Below are 19,397 nucleotides of genomic sequence, written 5' to 3'. Positions count from 1 at the left end.
GTAAGAGAGGTTTCAAAGACGTCATGTTTCCAAAAGGGAACAATTTTGAGGGGTGCTCAAAAGTAGGCAAAGACTCTGTATTTTGGTGACCAAATAACTACTGCCTCCCTGGTAAATTCCCATCTGGATCATTCATTCAATCGTATTTATTGAGTGCTTACTGTGTGCAGAGCACTGTACTAAGCACTTGGGAAGTACAATTTGGCAACAGATAGAGACAATCCCTACCCAACAAAGGGCTCACAGCCTAAAAGGATCACGCGACGAACAGCTCACACCAAAAGCAGTTCCACCAACTTGATTTTATTCCTGTACCTTCTGATAATAGTCAGACTCAGTAGGAGAGATGGGAGTCTCCCTCATACCCACCTCCTTTTAATTAGAACAATTCCTATTTGAAGTCATACTGCTTGCACTCCATGAGTCTTATTTTGCGGGACACCTTCTCGGAATGCTTCCAGGGCCAAGGAGTTGCCAGGAAAATTGTGGGAGCTCTGCCAGTACCATAAAACATCACCATGGTTTCAACTCCCCTCCACCACCTGTAAACTCACTGTGGGCAGGGCATGTGTCTATTGTTACATTGTATTCTCCCAAGCGCTTAGTACAGCAGCGTGGCTCAGTGGAAAGAGCCCGGGTTTGGGAGTCAGAGGTCATGGGTTCTAATCCCGGCTCCGCCACTTGTCAGCTGTGTGACTTTGGGCCAGTCACTTCACTTCTCCGGGCCTCAGTTACCTCATCTGTGAAATGGGGATTAAGACTGCGAGCCCCATGTAGGACAATTTGGATTACCTTGTATCCTCCCCAATGCTTAGAACAGTGCTTGGCACATAGTAAGCACTTAACAAATACCAACATTATTATTATTATTATTACAGTGCTCTGCATCATCAATTGTATTTATTGAGCGCTTACTGTGTGCAGAGCACTGTACTAAGCGCTGCACACATGCGCTCAATAAATATGAGCTTTATTTAAAATGAATGACCTTTGTGAACTCTAAAGGCGATTTGGATTGCATCTGTAAGCTGTCTGAGCCTCTGGACTCTCTGAACTGATTTAGTACTGTGAAGCCAAAAACCAGTTGATTTTCCACTTCAGTTCCTGTTCAAACTCAATTGTTGCTTTGTCTTAAGTTGCTGTGGTTTGATTTCACTTCAAAGTCAATGACAGCTCTGACCGATTCACATTACAAAGTCTTGTACTTTTTGAAAAAATACCAGTTGCCGCAAACCGTCTTCTGCCACGCCCGTGCCCACGATTTCATCGTTATTGGCATCATCTCCAAATATGAAGTGAAACTGCTGTGAGTGAACTGGAAGACTTGCCGTGTGGATGTTTTACCGGTGGGACACGAGGCTAGTGAAAGTTGGGTTTGTGTGAGAAGGGTTAGGTTAGGTCTGGCGGAAAAAGCACGAGCTTTTCGAGTCAGGAGATCTGGGTTTGTCTTGATTCCATCCACTGGCCTGCTATGTGGGCAACTCACTTTCCTCAATTTCCTTGCATATATATCTGTTCTTCCTACCTCATCGATTGTGAGCTGTGGTTTGGGCTATGGCTTATCAATCAATGGAATTTACTATGCATTTCCCATGTGCAGAGCACTGAACTAAGCACTTGGTAGAGTACAACAGAGTTGGTAGACATGTTCTTTGCCCACCAGGAGCTTAGTCTACGAGGGGACAGACAAATATAAATTTCAGATAAATATGAATAATAACGATGGCATTTGTTAAGCGCTATGTGCAAAGCACTGTTCCAAGCACTGGGGAGGATACAAGGTGATCAGGTTGTCCCGCGTGCGGCTCACAGTGTTAATCCCCATTTTACAGATGAGGTAACTGAGGCACAGAGGAGTTAGGTGACTTGCCCAAGGTCACACAGCTGACAATTGGTGGAGCAGGGATTTGAACCCATGACCTCTGACTCCCAAGCCCGTGCTCTTTCCACTGAGCCACAGATATGAATGTAAGTGCTGTGGGGCAAATATCAAGCGCTTAAAGGGGCCAGATCCAAAAGCATAAACGATGCAGAAGGGAAAGGGAGTAGGGGAAAAGAGAGCTTAATAGGGGAAGGCCTCTTGGCGATGTCATTTTGTTCGGGGGTTGCATAGTTAGCTAGGGAATCTATATTCAAGTGCCTAGGCAATGCAAAAGGGAAATGGAGTAGGGCGAAAATGAGGGCTTGGACTTGACTTTAGCACTTGGCAGAGTAAACGCATAATATCTTATTAACATTACTTTCCCCAGCACATCCAAAAGGTGGTTTTTGGTCTCTTGGTTTTTTTTTTAAAGAGTAAAACCAAAATCCAAGGGATTTCTACCATAACTATTTTCTGTATATTCACTTTTTGATGGAAGGCCATTCCATTTTTTCCAGCACTTACCTCTTCCACTCAACCTGTTGGATTCTGCTCCTTTCCCGAATGGTACATACAGGCAGTAGTAGAGTCTTTGTTCGGTTCTTTGGTCTCCTTCCAACAGCGGCCTATAAGTGAACATCCCCCAGAGGAGGATGCAGTCTTATGATAGATGCAGCCAATGTGTCCAGATATTTTCACCTTTTCCCTCCATTCTCCCCCGTATCTCAACCCCCCTATAGTGCCACCTGAGAACAGAATGATCAGACCCCTCCTCTAGTCTCCCGTGAGAAATTTTTTTACAGACTTCAGGACCTTCGTAGGTCCCTGTAGCTGCTGCAGCTGCTACTATAAATGCAGAAAGATGGAAAGGGAGAGGAGGGATGGGAAGAAAATGAGGAGGGAGGACTGGGATGAAAGGAGAGAAACAGAAAACAAGGGGAAGGAGTGGGCTGAAAGGAAAGGATGAGGAGCAGAGTAATGAAAGGAAAGGAGGAAGGGGAGGGGAGGAAAGAGCAAGAAACAAAGAGGAAGGAGAAGGCTGAAAGGAGTGGACAGGAGAAGGGCAAAGGCAGGAAAAGGGAGGGGAGAGAGAGGAGGAAGGAGAGGGATGAAAAAGGATGGGAGAAGAGCAAAGGAAGGGAAGGAGTAAGAGGAGAGGAGAGAAAGCAGGAAACAACAGGAAAAGGAAAGAACAGACTTTTAGATAACTAAGGCCTTTATCGTATCAGGTAAATTTGAGTTGCTTGGAGGTCATCTGTTCATCCAACCACATAAAGCAGTGATGTTTAAAGAGCAATCCCTCCTAAAAAGTTGGCCACTGAGTCAGCAGAGAGAATTGTTTCTAATGCTGTTTGCCCCAACCTTATTTACAGTTTATGTTCTTCTGCCTTGGAGTTGGACCCAACCAGCCCAGGATTGGAAGGAGGCACATTCGAATGTGGAGGGGCGAGGGGATTTCTGGCCCAAAAGTGCTTACTGTGTGCAGAGCACTGTACTAAGCGCTGGGAAACTACAAGTTGGCAACAGAGACAGTCCCTATCCAACAATGGGCTCGCAGTCTAGAACGGGGAGCCAGGCAACAAGACAAAACATGTAGATGGGTGTCAAAGCCGTCAGAATAAATAGAATTATAGCTATATGCACATCATTAATAAAATAAATGAGTAGTAAATATGTACAAGTAAAATAGAGTAATAAATATGTACAAATATATACAAGTGCTGTGGGGAGAGGAAGGAGGTAGGGCAGAGGAGGGGGGGCGACGGGGAGGAGTTGCTAATTAGGAAGTTGTTTTCCGTTAAAATATTTGGAAATAGATTAGATCCAGAGAGTGCCAGTTTTGTAAAAATTTAGTCTTCTCCAGATTTGGAGATCTATGACTCTCCGGAAACAGGGACCGGCAAAGCTAAGTAATTTAAAAACATTTAGCTTGTTTCCACTCCTCTCCCTGTAAGCCCCTAACCAAAGTTGCCAAACTAGCTGGCTTGACAGTTTGACGCTGAGGAAATGAAAAAAGAAAAAAAGAATTTCTCCAAGAGGCTTGTTCATATTCTGTGGCAGATTAAAAGGAGCCCGAGGTATTCTGCGAAGTGGTTTTGGGAGAATGTTGGCTCTATTGGAGGGGCGGAGCCCAAAGAATTTTCAGGTGGATGGACTCACATTAAAGTTAAACCAACAATTAAATATGCTGGATTCACTGCCCAGTAAATGCTTTTTACATTGCCTTTAGGGAGGTAACCATTCCAGTTAGTGCTGAAAATGGTTCAACAAGCTAGAGCAGTCTTTGATTTTCTGCCGACTACAGCCACCTTTGGATTTCCAGCTGGTTGCCCAATAAGTGGCTATGTTTTAGATGCCCTTGCCTCCCCACCCCCCCATAGAGAACATGAATGTGTTGACAGTGGCTGAGAACCCAGCCACTGAATTTTTTTATTGTTCTGTTCATGTACAGACACACAAACCTCGTATGGTGACCTCTGACCTCGCTGACTCCAACACTGTGGTCCACGCTGCAGCCGAGAGCCTAAAATGTGTAGGATATGTGGACATTCTGATTAATAATGCAGGGTTCAGCTATCGCGGCACAATAATAGATACTATTATTATTGATTGATTGATACTACAGTTGATGTAGATAAGATGGTGATGGAGAGACTACTTCGGCGCCGTTACTTTAACAAAAGGTACCTGACTTTGGATTCTTAATTAAAGGAAACTGGTGTCCACCCTGGCGTTTTCCTTTCTGAATTTTCGCTGAAACATAGTAAGCACTTAAATACCATACAAAACAAAAAACACACCTACTTTCCTGGGTTCCTGGACATCAGCTGGAGGGGGGTGGCACCCAGTCTCATCAGTCACTGCATTCACTCCCCCATGGAGGGCAGGGAGGGGAAGGTGCGGGACAGATTCAAGTCACTTCAACTTTGTCCGCTGCCACTGAACAGTGACAGCGGGAAAATAATAATAATGTTTTTTTTTAAATGGCATTTATTAAGCCCTTACTATTCTAAGTGCTGGAGCATTGTTCTATTTATTAAGCACTTACTATGTGCAAAGCACTGTTCTAAGCGCTGGGGAGGTTACAAGAAGCAGCGTGGCTCAGTGGCAAACAGCCCGGGCTTTGGAGTCAGAGGTCATGGGTTCAAATCCCTGCTCCGCCAATTGTCAGCTGTGTGACTTCGGGCAAGTCACTTCGCTTCTCTGTGCCTCAGTTACCTCATCTGTAAAATGGGGATTAAGACTGTGAGCCCCCCGTGGGACAACCTGATCACCTTGTAACCTCCCCAGTGCTTAGAACAGTGGTTTGCACATAGTAAGCACCTAATAATGCCATTATTATTATTATTATTATTACAAGGTGATCAGGTTGTCCCACAGGGGCTCACAGTCTTAATCCTCATTTTACAGATGAGGTAGTTGAGGCACAGAGAAGTGACTTGTCCAAAGTCACACAGCTGACAGTTGGCGGAGCGGGGATTTGAACCCATGACCTCTGACTGCAAACCCCAGGCTCTTTCCACTGAGCCACGCTGCTTCTCTTGGGAGTGAGTGCAGGGCAAGGCGGGGCAGGTTGGGCTGGATGACTGAAGAGTGGACCCAGCCAGCCAATCACTCAGTGGTACTTATTGAGCGCTTACTATGGGCAGAGCACTCGGGAAAGCACAACGCAAGAGTTGGTAGCACGATCCCTGCCCGCAAGGAGCTTACAATCTACACCCTACAGAGCATCAGCATTCAAACCTTGTTTTCCCCCCTTGATTGCCTCAATCTCACAAAGGTTGCATTCATTCATTCATTCAGTCGTATTTATTGAGCGCTGACTGTGTGCAGAGCACTGTACTAAGCGCTTAGCCCTGCACCAACTTCACGATTCATCTAGTTGTTAAAGACGAAGCACACAGGCCAAAATCACCTCCTTGACAAGAAAGGGCACAAGTGGCTCAATATTTTGCTTCGCATAAGAAATCAAGACAACATTTCAGGACAGGTCTTTATTTTAGCTGACAATCATCATCAATCGTATTTATTGAGCGCTTACTGTGTGCAGAGCACTGTACTAAGCGCTTGACAATCGCCTTAGGCAGAGAAAGGTGGAACAATCCTCTGCATTACACCCTTCTGAATCATTCCCGATCTTGGAAAAAAAAGAACATTACGCACATTGTCTTGCACTAGCTGGGCAGTGGCTTGTTAGATTTTCTTTATTTGTACTGTTGCGGAGGGATGAGGCATAGCTTTAAGCATTCATCATCCTTCCTCTTCGCTCCCTGCCCTCCCTCCTAAAAGAAATAGAGAGTTGGGGAGGAAGGTGGGAAGGAGGAGATGGATAGGAAAATACCATTTGGGAGACATTTGGTAAGAGGCCCCTCCTTCTCCTGTAGAAGATGAGCTCTCAAGAGGATTTAACAGATTATTCGGTAGCCTACTATAGACAGCATCAAACGAAACCTAAAATAAGATAGGGACCTTTCTCCCCAAATTCAAATACTGTTGGTTTGGTGGAAAGAAGAGGAAAATAATAATAATAATGTTGGCACTTCTTAAGCGCTTACTATGTGCCAAGCACTATTCTAAGCGCTGGAGAGGTTACAAGGTGATCAGGCTGTCCCACAGGTGGCTCAGTCTTAATCCCCTTTTTCCAGATGAGGTAACTGAGGCCCAGAGAAGTGAAGTGACTTGCCCAAAGTCACACAGCTGGCAATTGGTGGACTTGAACCCATGACCTCTGACTCCAAAGCCCCACGCTCTCTCCGCTGAGCCACGCTGCTTCTCCGAGAAAGCCAAAGACCACAACAAGCCGCGTGCCGGAAAGCAAATCAAACCGGCAGAATAAATCAAGAAACCACAGCATTAAATGCTTAGCAGCCAAACACATTTATTAGTCATTTTTTTCTTTTTTTTCCAGGAACCCAAAAATATTTTGTAGTTATAATGTAAGCAACTGAGTTGCACATAATACAATCATATCTTTCCAAAAAAATAAAATAAAAACAAAACAAAAATAAGCTGTTTAAAAGCCCAAAAAAACCTTCAGAAAACTCTTATATACGCATTACATCATCTCTCAGTTTCAATGAAATGACGACGACTTAATTCCTTATTACTCTTAATTAACCTGTCACAATCCAATAAAACACCACCCTTTTTTTGTTTTTTTGTTTTTTTTTGAAATCCAGCATGAGAAATACAGTACCTGCTATGGCAAAAAATACACATAAAATGCAACGTTTCAGCTTATTTGTACATTAGTAGAGTTTAACATTTTATTGTTTGTTTTTTTTTAAGTGAACCAGTGATTTTTAAGTACCACTATACTAAAAGTAAAATAAAAATATAGAAAAGGGGGATGGGGGGGGAGGGGTCAGCCTGCCATGCAAGTGCACCGCTAAAGTGCTGAGTTTCTGTGTCCATGTAAAACCAGTAAGATCGCGAGCTTTTTCAACAAACAAGGACTAGGATTAAACTCAGGTGTGGGGGAAAGAAAAAGCAGAAAAAAGCGGGGGGCGGGGAAGGGAAAAAGGCAACAGTCACCTTCCCTCTCCTTTCCTCCAAACTCTCTTGTTCCATTATCTACTTTCTCTGCTGCCCGTCAGAGAAGGGAGAAGAGAAACCCACCAAAATAACATCGTAAAGGCTATTTCAAGTATAGGAAAAATAAAACACTTATAAGGTAACTTGCAGGGAGCATCGGTACGTGCAGCCATCCGTTTGATTTCAGCTTTTGTTTCTGGTGACAGTGTTTCAGGTGAGAGGACTTTAGCTGTACCTTCCTGTTACATGTTTATGTGCAAAGTAGGAAAGCTGCCACTTCTCATCCAGCCTGCTGTGCTGCCAGTGCACTGCACCTTCTCTTTATGGGCGCAGGGGAGGGAAGAGGAGGAGTCAGGGTAACATTTTTGCCAACAATGAGAATTAAAAAAAAAAAAAATCCTTTCTCCATCTCACCCCCTTCCTGCTCCAGAAAATCTGGTCACCCTGACCTGCTCACAATCCATGAAGGATATTTCTGTCTCTATCCATCGGGTTGAATGCATTTTTTTTTTTATTCTGTAAACATAGCCCTCTAGAATTATGGAACCCAAAGCAGCATTTCATATCTCCATCTAAACGGTGGAAGATAAAAATAATAGTTCAGAAACCTCTCCTCATGTTGCCTTCGGCAATTTTTTTTTTTTTTGGTTATTCAAGGGTGGGGATGGGGGGGATGATGAACGTAGGGCCTCTGCAAAGGATATTTAATTAGTAGGAAACAGTGGAGAGTAACAGTCAGCCTGGCCAAACGGCTATATTCACTCTAGAGAGAGGGCAAATTTGAGCTTTGAAAACGGTTCTCGCACTTAATCATCTCGAGATTAAGGCAGGGAGGGTGCAGAAATCTGTCCCAGGGGCCTTTAAGAGCACACTCAGGGTACCCACGGGTCACTTTCTTCTGTGTGATCACAGGACCCACTTTGATTACTGGGGTGCATGCGTGTGGGGAGGAAGAGGAGGAGAGTGCTTCCAAGAAAGCAGAGAAACTACTAGCAGAGCCCTTTGGGAATACTGCTGGGGAAGGATGGAGAGCTGGTGGAGAAGAGTCAACCAGGGAGGCTCCAAATCCAGAACTGAAACCCTCTGACAAACGGAGGACTTGCCTCAAGTAAAAGCAGTAAGAGCTCCCTTCCAACTTCGCCTTTCTTACTTCCTTCCCCATATGTGGCAGAGTCATAGTTGTCGGGCCTCCGCAAGAAGCAATAAACAGATTTTTCTTTTCACTCCCCATGGCTTAGAAGTGGGGTGGTGCTAAAATGAGGATGACAACATCTTTTTCAGCGTCGATTTCCACACACGCAAAATGAGAAGAATTGTATTGCTGTCCTCTACAGTAGGAGGAGAGTGACATGGCTCTTCACTTCCCGGCTTTCCCCGAAAAGACAACGTCCCCTTTGGCCGCGGAAGCACGCTTCTGCTTTCAAGAACGCTACCTCGCTTCCCAATAAATGTGTCCGAACTCGGGGCGGGGGAAGGATCTCAAAGGACACAGTCCGGTTTCCTTAGTAAAGGATTTCGTTGACGTTGAGAGAATTGCAACCCCCGTCCCCTCACCCGGGCCCACTGTGAGTACAACGCTCGAGGCTGCCTCAACTACTCCAAGGACTGGGAAACATGACCCTCTCAAGTGGCGTGAGCTGAGTGTTCCTGTGTGTCTGAATGGCTCTGGAAAGGGAGCAACCACCAGCTCCATCCCCATCGCTCTGTCTCTTCTGACTCTCGCACTTTGATTTTTGTCTGAAACGTTATGATCTGAAATTTGATGGCTTCAAAAATGAAAAAAAATCATATTGTAGGGCTATTTTCACAGCAAACTAAATGTTTTTTAAAAAGTTATCCTGCTATTTACATTTTCATATAAAAAAAAGGATAACCCATAAATGGCAGAAGAAAAAGGGGGGTCCAGGGGGTTACGTCCAGGGGAAATGTACCACGAGGTATTGGTTGGTGATAAAACAGTTGAAACTTCAGGATTTTTTCGTTTTGTTTGTTTAAAGGCAAGCTAACAGATTGGAACCCTGATAAGTTCACACCTGTGAGGCTGGCACAGGAGTGAGGAGAACGTGATCAAGTCTATTTACTCATTACAGTACTGTGAACATCAACGACAAAAAAAATAAAATAAACTTGATGAATGGAAAACACTGAATACAGGCAGAACAATCTCTCGCTTCTGATACTGTGTGTTGAAGATAATGCCAAGAACTATGCAGGTACCATGTTTTTTACCATGGGCAAGGGAGGGGAGTCCAGTCAAACGCAGGACTCCCGTAGAGACAATGAAGCGGACGGTTGAGGATTTAGGTTGTTGCAGGAGGACACGCGACCTCAAGAAACTCGCTGAGCTCTAGGTGCTCCTGGAGTTCGGTAAATGTAACGTGAAATTCAGCTGGACATTTGGCCGGAGGGGGGTAGAGGAAGAATGGTAGGTGAAGGGGAGCAATAGAGGAGGGGAGAGAGATACTCTGTTGCTCTACTAGGCTCCGTTTGAACGGGCCATTCCGACTCCCCCAAGGACAGAAAGAACGATGAAGACCTCTGAAAAGGCCTACGCACGCGAGGCATTGTGTTTCCTGAGCTCGAAAGGGGCCTGACTGCAGGAGCCGGGTCCTTTTCCAGAGAACGCTTGGACCTTCGAGTCCCACGGCACACTCCGGAGTAACACTGCCCGGTTACAATTTGCAATCCTGCACCACGTTTAGGGGGCTTCTCCGCAGTGCCGTGTCAACTGCAGGCTCCCCAGTTTTTGCCTAGCCAGTAAAACCGCCCACTGACCCCAAAGAGGTTTTTTCAAGAGTCTCCTTCGACCCTCAAGTCCTCACCCTACTGCGTCGCTCTCTCCCTTCCCCCTCCTGGACACGGAGATATCATGGACACAGAAACTGGTGAATAATTATGCAAAGCCACTCTTTCCCCCGCCCACCCTCCCACCCCTCTTGCAGAATGCATAGTTTACAATTCACTTTACAAAATAAAGAAGCAATGCTGACCACATATGGGACCTTTTTTTTTTTTTGAAAAAAGAAAAAAAAAACCCAACAACAACCTCTTCTTAAGTTCAGTATCAAAATTCACATTTGCATAATAATACATTTCAAGGCCATTAGAGAGGAATGAGAGCAGAAGCAAAGAGAGCTGCAGCATCCCTCCTCCCTTGTCTTCCTGAATGAAGCTGAAGGAATCTTGCTGGGAGGGTTTTTTTCTTTTTTTTCTCCTCTTTTGGGGCAGGGAGGCAGAGGGGAATTATGAAAATGGCCCTTAGCATTGTACACCTTACATTTCCTTAAGCGACAGGGGACAGGGAGAAGAGGTGGAATATTTAAAAGCAAACACAAAAACAAACGCAAAGAGATACTGCAGATTTTCATGTTTAGCTATAACAGTTTGAAAGAAACAATATAGGACTTCAGATTTTTCTTTTTTAAAACGATCCTACCTTACCATTTCAAAAACTTTTCTCTTTGTGTGTAATACCCTGTACGCTTAAATGGCAACATTACATGAGCTGAAAGTTGAGAAGGTTGGAAAAAAAAATCGATTTTTGTCTTATTAGGAAATGGACACAGAGGGTAAAATGGGCTGCCTGCACCACTCATGGCAGAAGCGTAAAAATGCCTTCTTTCTCTACATGCATAAACATGTCACCAACATCACCATGTTTCAATTCTCCAGTGCTTACAAAAGATATTCAACAGGTCACACACACTCACGCATACAAAAACACAAAGGAAACTATGTAATACAGCTATACAAAGTCAACCTGCAAATCACTGACTAGCCTGTATGTCAGTAATCACCTGTGCACCCTTAAAAGCATCTTCCCATCCCAGATCTCAGAATCTCTCTTCCACAGAACTCTGAACTGTGCAATGCAGAAACCCATCAAATGTCAACAATTTCCCAAAGGACTCATGGCAGAAAAAGTCTGACCTCGCTAGCGAAAGAACGAACTGACCATCTTTTCCTTTTAACCCGGAGGATAGCTTCCTAAACAGACAGTCCCTGTACTCACAAAGGCACATTCATAAATACCACATTGAATTCCTTGGAAAAAAGAAAAATGGGAAAGGGGAGGGAGGGGAAAACGACAGGATGGGAAGAACACGGGAGAGGTGTTTTAAACACTTCCACTTGAACCCATTCCTATCTCTCTGACAAATCTCCTGCAGAATGAATCACTTGGTGAGACCCTATTTTACCTTTAAAAGGTATGCACTTTCTTAAAGGTTTCCAAAGGTATTTTTTCGTTTTTGTTTTTTTTTTTTTGCATAAATACTCCCCTTCTTCATTTTTGGCTTACACACGTTGGAAAATACCATATCCCTCACTATAAAGCTCTGCTGTAAGGCTACCCTTAAAATAAGGCTGCTCTCTCAAGAACCCAGTTACCCACCTTCTGCAACTCACACTTCTGGGTGACTTAGGTAAAGACAGAATGCCAGATCTAGTGGGGGGAATGGAGGAAAGGAAGGAAGGTGAAGGGAAAGACAGTGAAACACATCGTCACATTCAGGTCTGAAAATATGGCCAGCAACGTGTCCAACCTGCTTTTGATGCTCAATATTAACAGTAAAGAGGAATTGTAGTCATTGAAACAACAAAAAAAAGGACATTTACTGGATTTGGTCAAACAACTGGAAATGAAAAAAAAAATCAGAAATCCAACTATAACTTCCAGTACATTAATGTTTCATTTAAAACCTAAGTTGAGGCACAAAGTGCTTAAGGAAACACTATTCTTGCTAAACACTGGTTCTTTTAGTACGGTTTTCTCACCTTGCCTTTCCCAACCTAAAAGTTTCTGCCACAAAGTCTCTTACAAGTAAGCCCGACACAGACCTTAGCAGTGCTCAATTGCCCTTTTTCCGGAATGCATAGGGTTCTTGCTTCAGAGGGTGTAAAGAAGTTCCTGTCTTTTGGTAGCCCCCAAAAGAAATATTAAATATGCGGGGGTCTGACACTAGAAGTTTTTATTCGTTTGCTCCAACAGGAGGGAACTGGATGCTTGCCATGGGTACCTCAAAGTGAAAGGAACCCTTCTTCCTGATCCAAGGTCACGGGAGGTCTTTAGCAACAAGACGGCCAGCATTTGTTCGGATGATGTGCGTGCCCAAAGTTGGGTGAGCTCATATTCTAGATCTGATGCCAATGCGCCAGTTTCTACTGATGTCTTTCCAGGCCATCTCTCGACCTGCTCAGATGTGTACGTTCACCCTGCATGCATCAGCCTAACAGGTTAGAGAAACAGGATTTACACCCACCTCCGAACAATAACAGTCAACCTTTTTTTTTAAAAAAAGAAACGGAACCCCTCAGATGATCCACACGCATTTTTGGCACTGGCCACTTGAATTTCAGACCAGGTTACTGGTGAAGTATGGAATCTTTGATCTCCAGGGGAGGTGTCAGGTTTTCCCTCGTCACAGACTGTTGAGGTCACACCAGCTGAGAAGCATTAGACCACCTCTTCTCCCTCGTTAAGAGGAAATCCCACAGTTCAAGAACGGAAACTTAAAAGAGACTTGAACAGGAACACTAGGGTGCACTTTACGCAGGAACAGGCTGTGATGGAACTCGGGGAAGAGCCATAGGGCAGGAAACGGCTGACTTCTGCCAGGTGAAATGTATATTTCTGCTCAGTCCAAAACCTTGTTTTAAAAGCAGCTGCAAGGTGTAAAATATTGAGCCTCAGCTATGGGGCTTAAAAAAAAAAAGGAAAAGAAAAAAACATCTTCTCTATATGAAGACACAATTGTTCCCTAATCTTAGAGATTGCCGTTCCAGCCAAGTCTGCTGAAAACATCCTGTTTATTCTGCAGGGAAAACTGAGCCTGGCTTAAGGTTTCTGCTTAGCACATAGAAATCTTCAGTCTATTCAACTCAAGCACCAGGAAGCCCAAATCGGGAAAAAAGTACACATCTGGGGTTGAAACTGAATCTAAAGGCTCTTGGCATTACTGGGAAACACTGCCAGAAAATTACAGTAGACAAAAAATGACAGTAAATCATTGAAAAGTGTATCACATTTATGGAATCCTACTTTCCATTAGAAATGGCAGAGAACATTTACGCTTTACAGAAAGGATTAATTTTCTTGCACGTTTAAGCTCTGAATCACCAGGCCTGATCCTGGGAGTGTATCTAGTTATGCGACAACTAGAGAGAGGAGGAGAAAAACAGACAGAGCAATAGCAAAACAAAGAGGAAAATAAATGAGATGAAGTTTGCAGTTTGAATAAATGAATCAAGCCTGAACGATTAATTGGAGGAAATCAATAATGCACTGTGTGTGTTGTCGAGGTGAAACTAAGAACAACAACTAAGCGTTGCTACACAAGCCAGCCATTTCTCGGTTGTGTCTTGGAAGAGCTTGTAAGTGTTTCCAAGACATCATGGCACCCCAACTAGCAGCAGAGGTTCAGTCTGGGGGAAGACATGATTTTCCCCTACTTGGGAATGTCCCCCCTGCTTTCTTACTCCACAGATCAGGGAATAAAACTAGTTGATGTTGACACAAGCATCTTCATTCACTAGTAGTAAGGTGCTCCCCAAGCTAAAAGACTAGAGAGATGGAAAACTAAGTTCTTGCCGACTCGGAGAATAGAAGATTTAGTTGGTGCAAGAGCCATCGGATGGACCTCAGAAGACAAAAGCTGAACATGATGGGATGAATTCTTGAAAGGGAAGGAGAATGGTTGCTATTAACGATAAGGATTTAATGCACTTAAACTTTGAGCATACCTGGCTCTTGCTAACTGACCGTTAAGAAGGTATCATCCCATCCTTACTTCTATTCTAAGTCACTGCCAACTAATGAAGCAAAACCTCTACTGAATCAACGTATTTCTTCCTTTACAGTTTAAGAAAAAAAGGGGGGGGTGGGTGACAAATGGAACAAAAAGGGAGCGGGGAGATGGTAAGAAGAACCCCATTCTATTGGCCCACGGCAATAAGACCTTCCAAGTGACAATACGTGTTTCTTTTCCTCACCCACACGACACATATTCTCTTTTTCAAGCAGCATACAATTTATGAACAGAGGGCTCACGAGAGGGTAGAACTTGGCATTCGTTATTTCCCAAGACATATTCAACTCCCTTTCGTTTTTTTGTTTTTAAATTATCCCATCCCCCTGGGGGAAATTTTTCTTTGCAAAGGTTAGGCGCTCTCATTTCTATGAAGAGACTGGATTTCTCTCACACACTCACTCAGACACACGCCCCCACCCCGACCCCCACTTCACTGGATGTCTGGGTACACGTACAAAGGCACTAATGTGGTTTCAGACAAATTTCAGGCAGAAGCCCTGCTCTCTTCTGAAAGCTGGAGTTTCTCAGTCCCAGTGGTTAGCTCAAACGTCTAAATGACATGGTCGTTATGTTTGGGAATTTTGATACCTGGGCCTCGGTAGGGTATGCTGAAGGAGAGCTCAACATCGTCAGAAACAGAAAGGAAAGCCTCCTCATCTCCAGCTGGAGGATAAAGACAATTAAGCAGCACATCTTCAAAATAGGAATTAAAATGAACAGAACTGTAGCTGGGAGCTTAAACTGAAAAAAAAAAAAAATCATGTGTTCCACTTTGTTGCCCATCACCCCTCTTATAATGGCAGGGAGACAAGAGAGATGTTTTCCATTAATGGGATATTCTACAGATACCTTTTCTTCCAGCGCTGCACAAATTTAAAATTTGTTCCATGAAGCATTAGATTCCCTACCCTTTCTCTTTCCACCAAACTGTACTGTAAGTCGGCTATCGGGTTTCACGGCTTTCTCTCTCTCTTTTCAAAGGCGCCAGGGGAGATTCCAGTTTTAGTCTTAAATGGAAAAGAACGGAGTGATGCTATTTCCATTACCACCACTTATCTTTCCTCCATCCAAATACATGCACTTCCAAATGAGACTAAGGTGGATATCTTGAAAGCTTAACTCCTCTACCATATGTATATTTTTTAGATTACAATGAATTTGTTGCTGCTCTTTTTAAAAAAAACATTCTATTTTTTACAGTTTTTAAAATGCTCAATCCCCAGCTGTGCCTGTAACATTTGGAGATTTTCTTTTTTTTTTTTTAATTTTTTTTTAAGTAAAAAGTTTTGAAACTTTTTGAAGAGTCAGGAACTTGTAAAAGTCTATCGACAGGAAAGAAACGGCCATCTATCTAGGATAAGATATGGTTAAACAGACCATCTTCAAAAACTGGCTTCCTACCCTAGAATTCCTGAGAATGCTTGCAAATTTTAAAGCAGGAAAATAATATGTTAAAACAAAAACAAAAAACACTGTCAAATGCTCCCAGAGTTAGTCTTCATCTAAAATATATATATATAACTATCTCTATATATATATATATATTTGTGTGTGTGTGTCTACGCACTTTTTGGTCTTTTTTTAAGTTTTTAATTTTTTTCCCTTTAAGCTTATGATGGAAGAACATTTTAGCTTCTCATTTTTTTTTTTTTTTTTTTTTAAATACATCAAATCCCTCATTATGTCTTGTAAACAAGAGGGGCTCTAGCACCCGGCTTTCACCGTAGTCTTGCAATGAACTCAACTAACCCAAAGTGCAGGTAAAGGGACCGACAGGCAAGTTAGCAGGCGAGGGAGGAGAGAGGGGGCAAGTCGCGGGTGAGGATGGATTCTGGCTTTGCTTGAGCTACCTGGCGGGTGCTTCTAGGGACCCGTTGTCCTGTACTGGATGACTGAGTGTAGCCTCTATTAACTTCTAGGTCACCAGAGGAGTCACCACATCGGGGGGAGTAGGGAAACGGGGGCTGGAAAAATGGCAGGAGATGGGGCACAGTTATCATCGAAAAGGCATTCAATGAGGCCGGACAGCAGGCTCCGGTTTAACCGCCCGCACTGCATTTTCCCCAGCTGTGACACACTGAGTGTCGACTGAAAGCACAGGTAGGGCTAAATGGAACATTCCCTCTTCTCTGAAACCGGGTTCCTACGGACAGGGTAATCCTAGAGCTACATAAAACTCCCCGTCCATTCGCTCCGTCCCAGAAACGCTCCGATTCAAATGGTTTGGCCTTTTCCTTACATGCACCATCCTTCCCCACACTCAGACAAAAAGTTCAATACATTAGGCATTGTTGTATCCTTCACTGAAGATGCTAAAGAAAGAAAACTCCTCTGTCCTCCTCCTCCTCCCCCTCCCCCCCCCCCACCAAACAGTTAATAAGGACAGCAGAGGGCTGCTCCCAACAAAGACTGGAGTGGGCAGGTATTTGCTGGTACAGAATGTCGGCACTTTATTTTTAAACAGAGTAATGCAGACCTAGGATGTCCACACTTAAGTGCTAGCACTTCACTGGCTTATGTTCTTCCTTTTCCTCCCTTCCCCTCCCTCAATCATCTGCTCTATGTAAAGGGAAGTCCCTTCAGGTCTGCTACAACTCTCTTCACAACAAGCAGTTTTACATATTTTGTTCCCAATGCACGCATGCGAACACACACAAACGCCCATACACACCCACACACGGACACGCACACACTGGTTATCACTGTGGATTAAAGGTTGCCCCCTATTCCGCCCAGAGTACTACTACACTAATGCTCAAAAGAGTTTCTTTACATACTGAAAGGAGCAACAATACAGGAAAAAAAGTCAAAACGAAAAAGGTGCAATACTTTAAAAAAAAAAAAAAAGGTCTTTGCTAGTTAATACCTGCCTAAGCAAAAATCACATACACAGGAAATACGCGACAAAGAGAAACAAAAGGTAACGCTAGAAGTACACACTGGTTTAAGAACATTCGTAAGTAAACGTTTCTGTCAGTGATGGTCCGGTGCTGTGATACACCGAGGCCTGGCACAGGTAACGCTCAGCGAGAAGGAAGCAAAGAGGGGTCAGCTGCTTATGCTTTCTGGAGACTGCTAACAACTTTTATTTTTTCTGTTTTAATAAAATGAAAATGTCTGCCAATTAAAAAAAAAAAAAAAAAAGAAAACCAATCCCAAACGAAACGGGCTCAGCCTGAAATCGCAGGTTTCCCCTCAATTTCTTTACCGGATCGCAGAGACGGATGCTTGTTTAGAGCAGGCGGACAAACGGCAAGTTTTTCTGCTTTCGGCGACAACCCAGAATTGTCCGCCGTCCTCCCATCCCGATCGAACCAAAAAGGCTTGCGCTAAAAACACAACGGTCCCAAATCATAGCCCCGCTGCATTACTGTTTATTCATTTTAAAAAACAGAAATAAATAAATAAATAAATACAGAGTCGCTCAAGAGGTACTTCCTGCTCTCCTAAGCTTTTTTTTTTTTTGTTTTTGGATTTGGCAGTGCTCCACTCTACTGCTGGGTTGAAAGAAAGGCTAGAAAACACACACACACACACACACACACACACACGTGTACACGCACACTTCTCTCTCTCTCGCTACGATCTGCAAGCTGAAATGTGCTTCCCTGTGGCAGTCGATTAAAAAGCTCTCTACTGAAATTTTAATGCAGCCCAACGGGGCTTGGCTTCAGTCACAGGGGCTCAACCACGTCTGTCGTTCTCAGAGTCAAGTAATGCGGATGGCCGGCCAGCCAGCCTGTAGACTGTCGGCAACGAAGCCTTCTGAGAAGGAGGGTTCTGAGGGTGGGGGGAGAAAAGAGGAGATGCACATACACAACACACACACACACACACACGCACGCAGGCACGCACTCCCACTCACTCCCACAGACGAGAGAAACAGATGCACGCGAATGCACATGGACACACGTGCATACACATACTGAAACAAGCATGCCTGGGCAGTTACATGTGCCAGAACACACTGGTATTTATCAACCAGCCAATCACAATTTTTTTTCCTTTTTTTTTTTTTTTGTTTTTAAAGTGAGGCTCCGTCAAGTCTCCCCTCCCCCTCCCAATTTTTGTTTTTTTTTGAACATCTCCCCCCCCACCCCCTCCCAGCCCCCACCCCAACATGGTAGACCTAAGGACGGAAACACACCCAGTGCAAACAAAGTTAAAAAGCTATTTTTTCAGTATATATGTTTCTTAGCAACAACTTCCGTATAACATGAAAAAGTGAAAAACTAGAAACTAATTTTTTTTTAATCTTTTGTGTTTAAATTTAAATGGTATGTGTACTTGCTTCACATTGTCTTTCTAGGTTGGCGTTCATGATTCAAGTATTTCAAGAGTGATATGTTCTCTTTTTGGATTCATATTCCAAACGAAAAAACTGAAGTTATAAGGGAGGCAACTATGTGCTCAGACAGTCTGTCAATGACCCACCTTTTTTTTTTTTTTTTTCCTCTCTCCGTTTTCTTTTTTCCTTTTAAAAATGTATTTATTGCAAGTTGAAAAAAAAAACGAAAAGGTCAAGTTAGTGCTGCTGCTGTTCCAAAAAAAGGTCACGAGGTCAGAGTTGAAAGTTCTAAGTTCAGATTGAATCCGACCCTCCTCCCAGAAGGTCACCAGGTAGTAAAGGAGCGGGGCTGCCCATCCTATGGGGATCTTCCACACTCGGGACACCCCACAAGCTAGAAGAGTAGTTTGGGGGCCCCCACAGTGAAGCGCCGGACAGGTCGCCCCCGCTGCTACCGCCACCACTGCTGCTCCACTGCCCGAGCCCCGTTGACCCCCCAAAGAGATTCAGAGCGGGTCCCACCGGGTCGTTCTGGTTCTGGCCTGTCTCCAGCGATTGCCAGCCTGCCGCGGGTGCACTCGGGGTCGCTGCGGGTGTAGGGGGCTGAGCCTGGGCCAGGAAGCGGCTCACTTCCTCGTCGGTGGCAAACTCAGCCAGGATGGTAGTGTTTCCCAACACACACCTGGAAACCGCCAAGAGACACAGAAAGTACGTTAGAGAACAACGGCAGCGCTCGATCAGTCGCATTTGAGCGCTTACTGGGTGCAGGGCACTGGACTAAGCGCTTGGGAAGTACGAGCCGGCAACACACAGAGACGGTCCCCACCCAACAACGGGCTCACAGTCTAGAAGGGGGAGACAGACAACGGAACAAACCATGGGGACGGGTGTCAAGTCGTCAGAA

At 44.2% G+C, this 19,397-nt stretch overlaps 1 protein-coding gene across 1 annotated transcript in view; it reads right to left on the bottom strand.

Moving 5' to 3' along the window:
* Positions 1-18,415: 18,415 nt before the first annotated feature.
* The window catches only part of TNRC6B (trinucleotide repeat containing adaptor 6B), a 201,421-nt gene continuing 200,439 nt past the window's right edge, over positions 18,416-19,397 (bottom strand). The window contains exon 24 of the mRNA XM_038756387.1: positions 18,416-19,175. Within this exon, the coding sequence (XP_038612315.1) occupies positions 18,788-19,175 (388 nt within the window). The 3' untranslated portion in view covers positions 18,416-18,787. The remainder of the gene's footprint in view (positions 19,176-19,397) is intronic.

The sequence above is a fragment of the Tachyglossus aculeatus genome, chromosome 14 (genome assembly GCF_015852505.1).
Source record: "Tachyglossus aculeatus isolate mTacAcu1 chromosome 14, mTacAcu1.pri, whole genome shotgun sequence".
NCBI classification, from domain to species: Eukaryota; Metazoa; Chordata; class Mammalia; order Monotremata; family Tachyglossidae; genus Tachyglossus; species Tachyglossus aculeatus.
The sequence above is the reverse complement of the archived record's forward strand: the minus strand, read 5'-3'. Positions and strand labels throughout refer to the sequence as shown.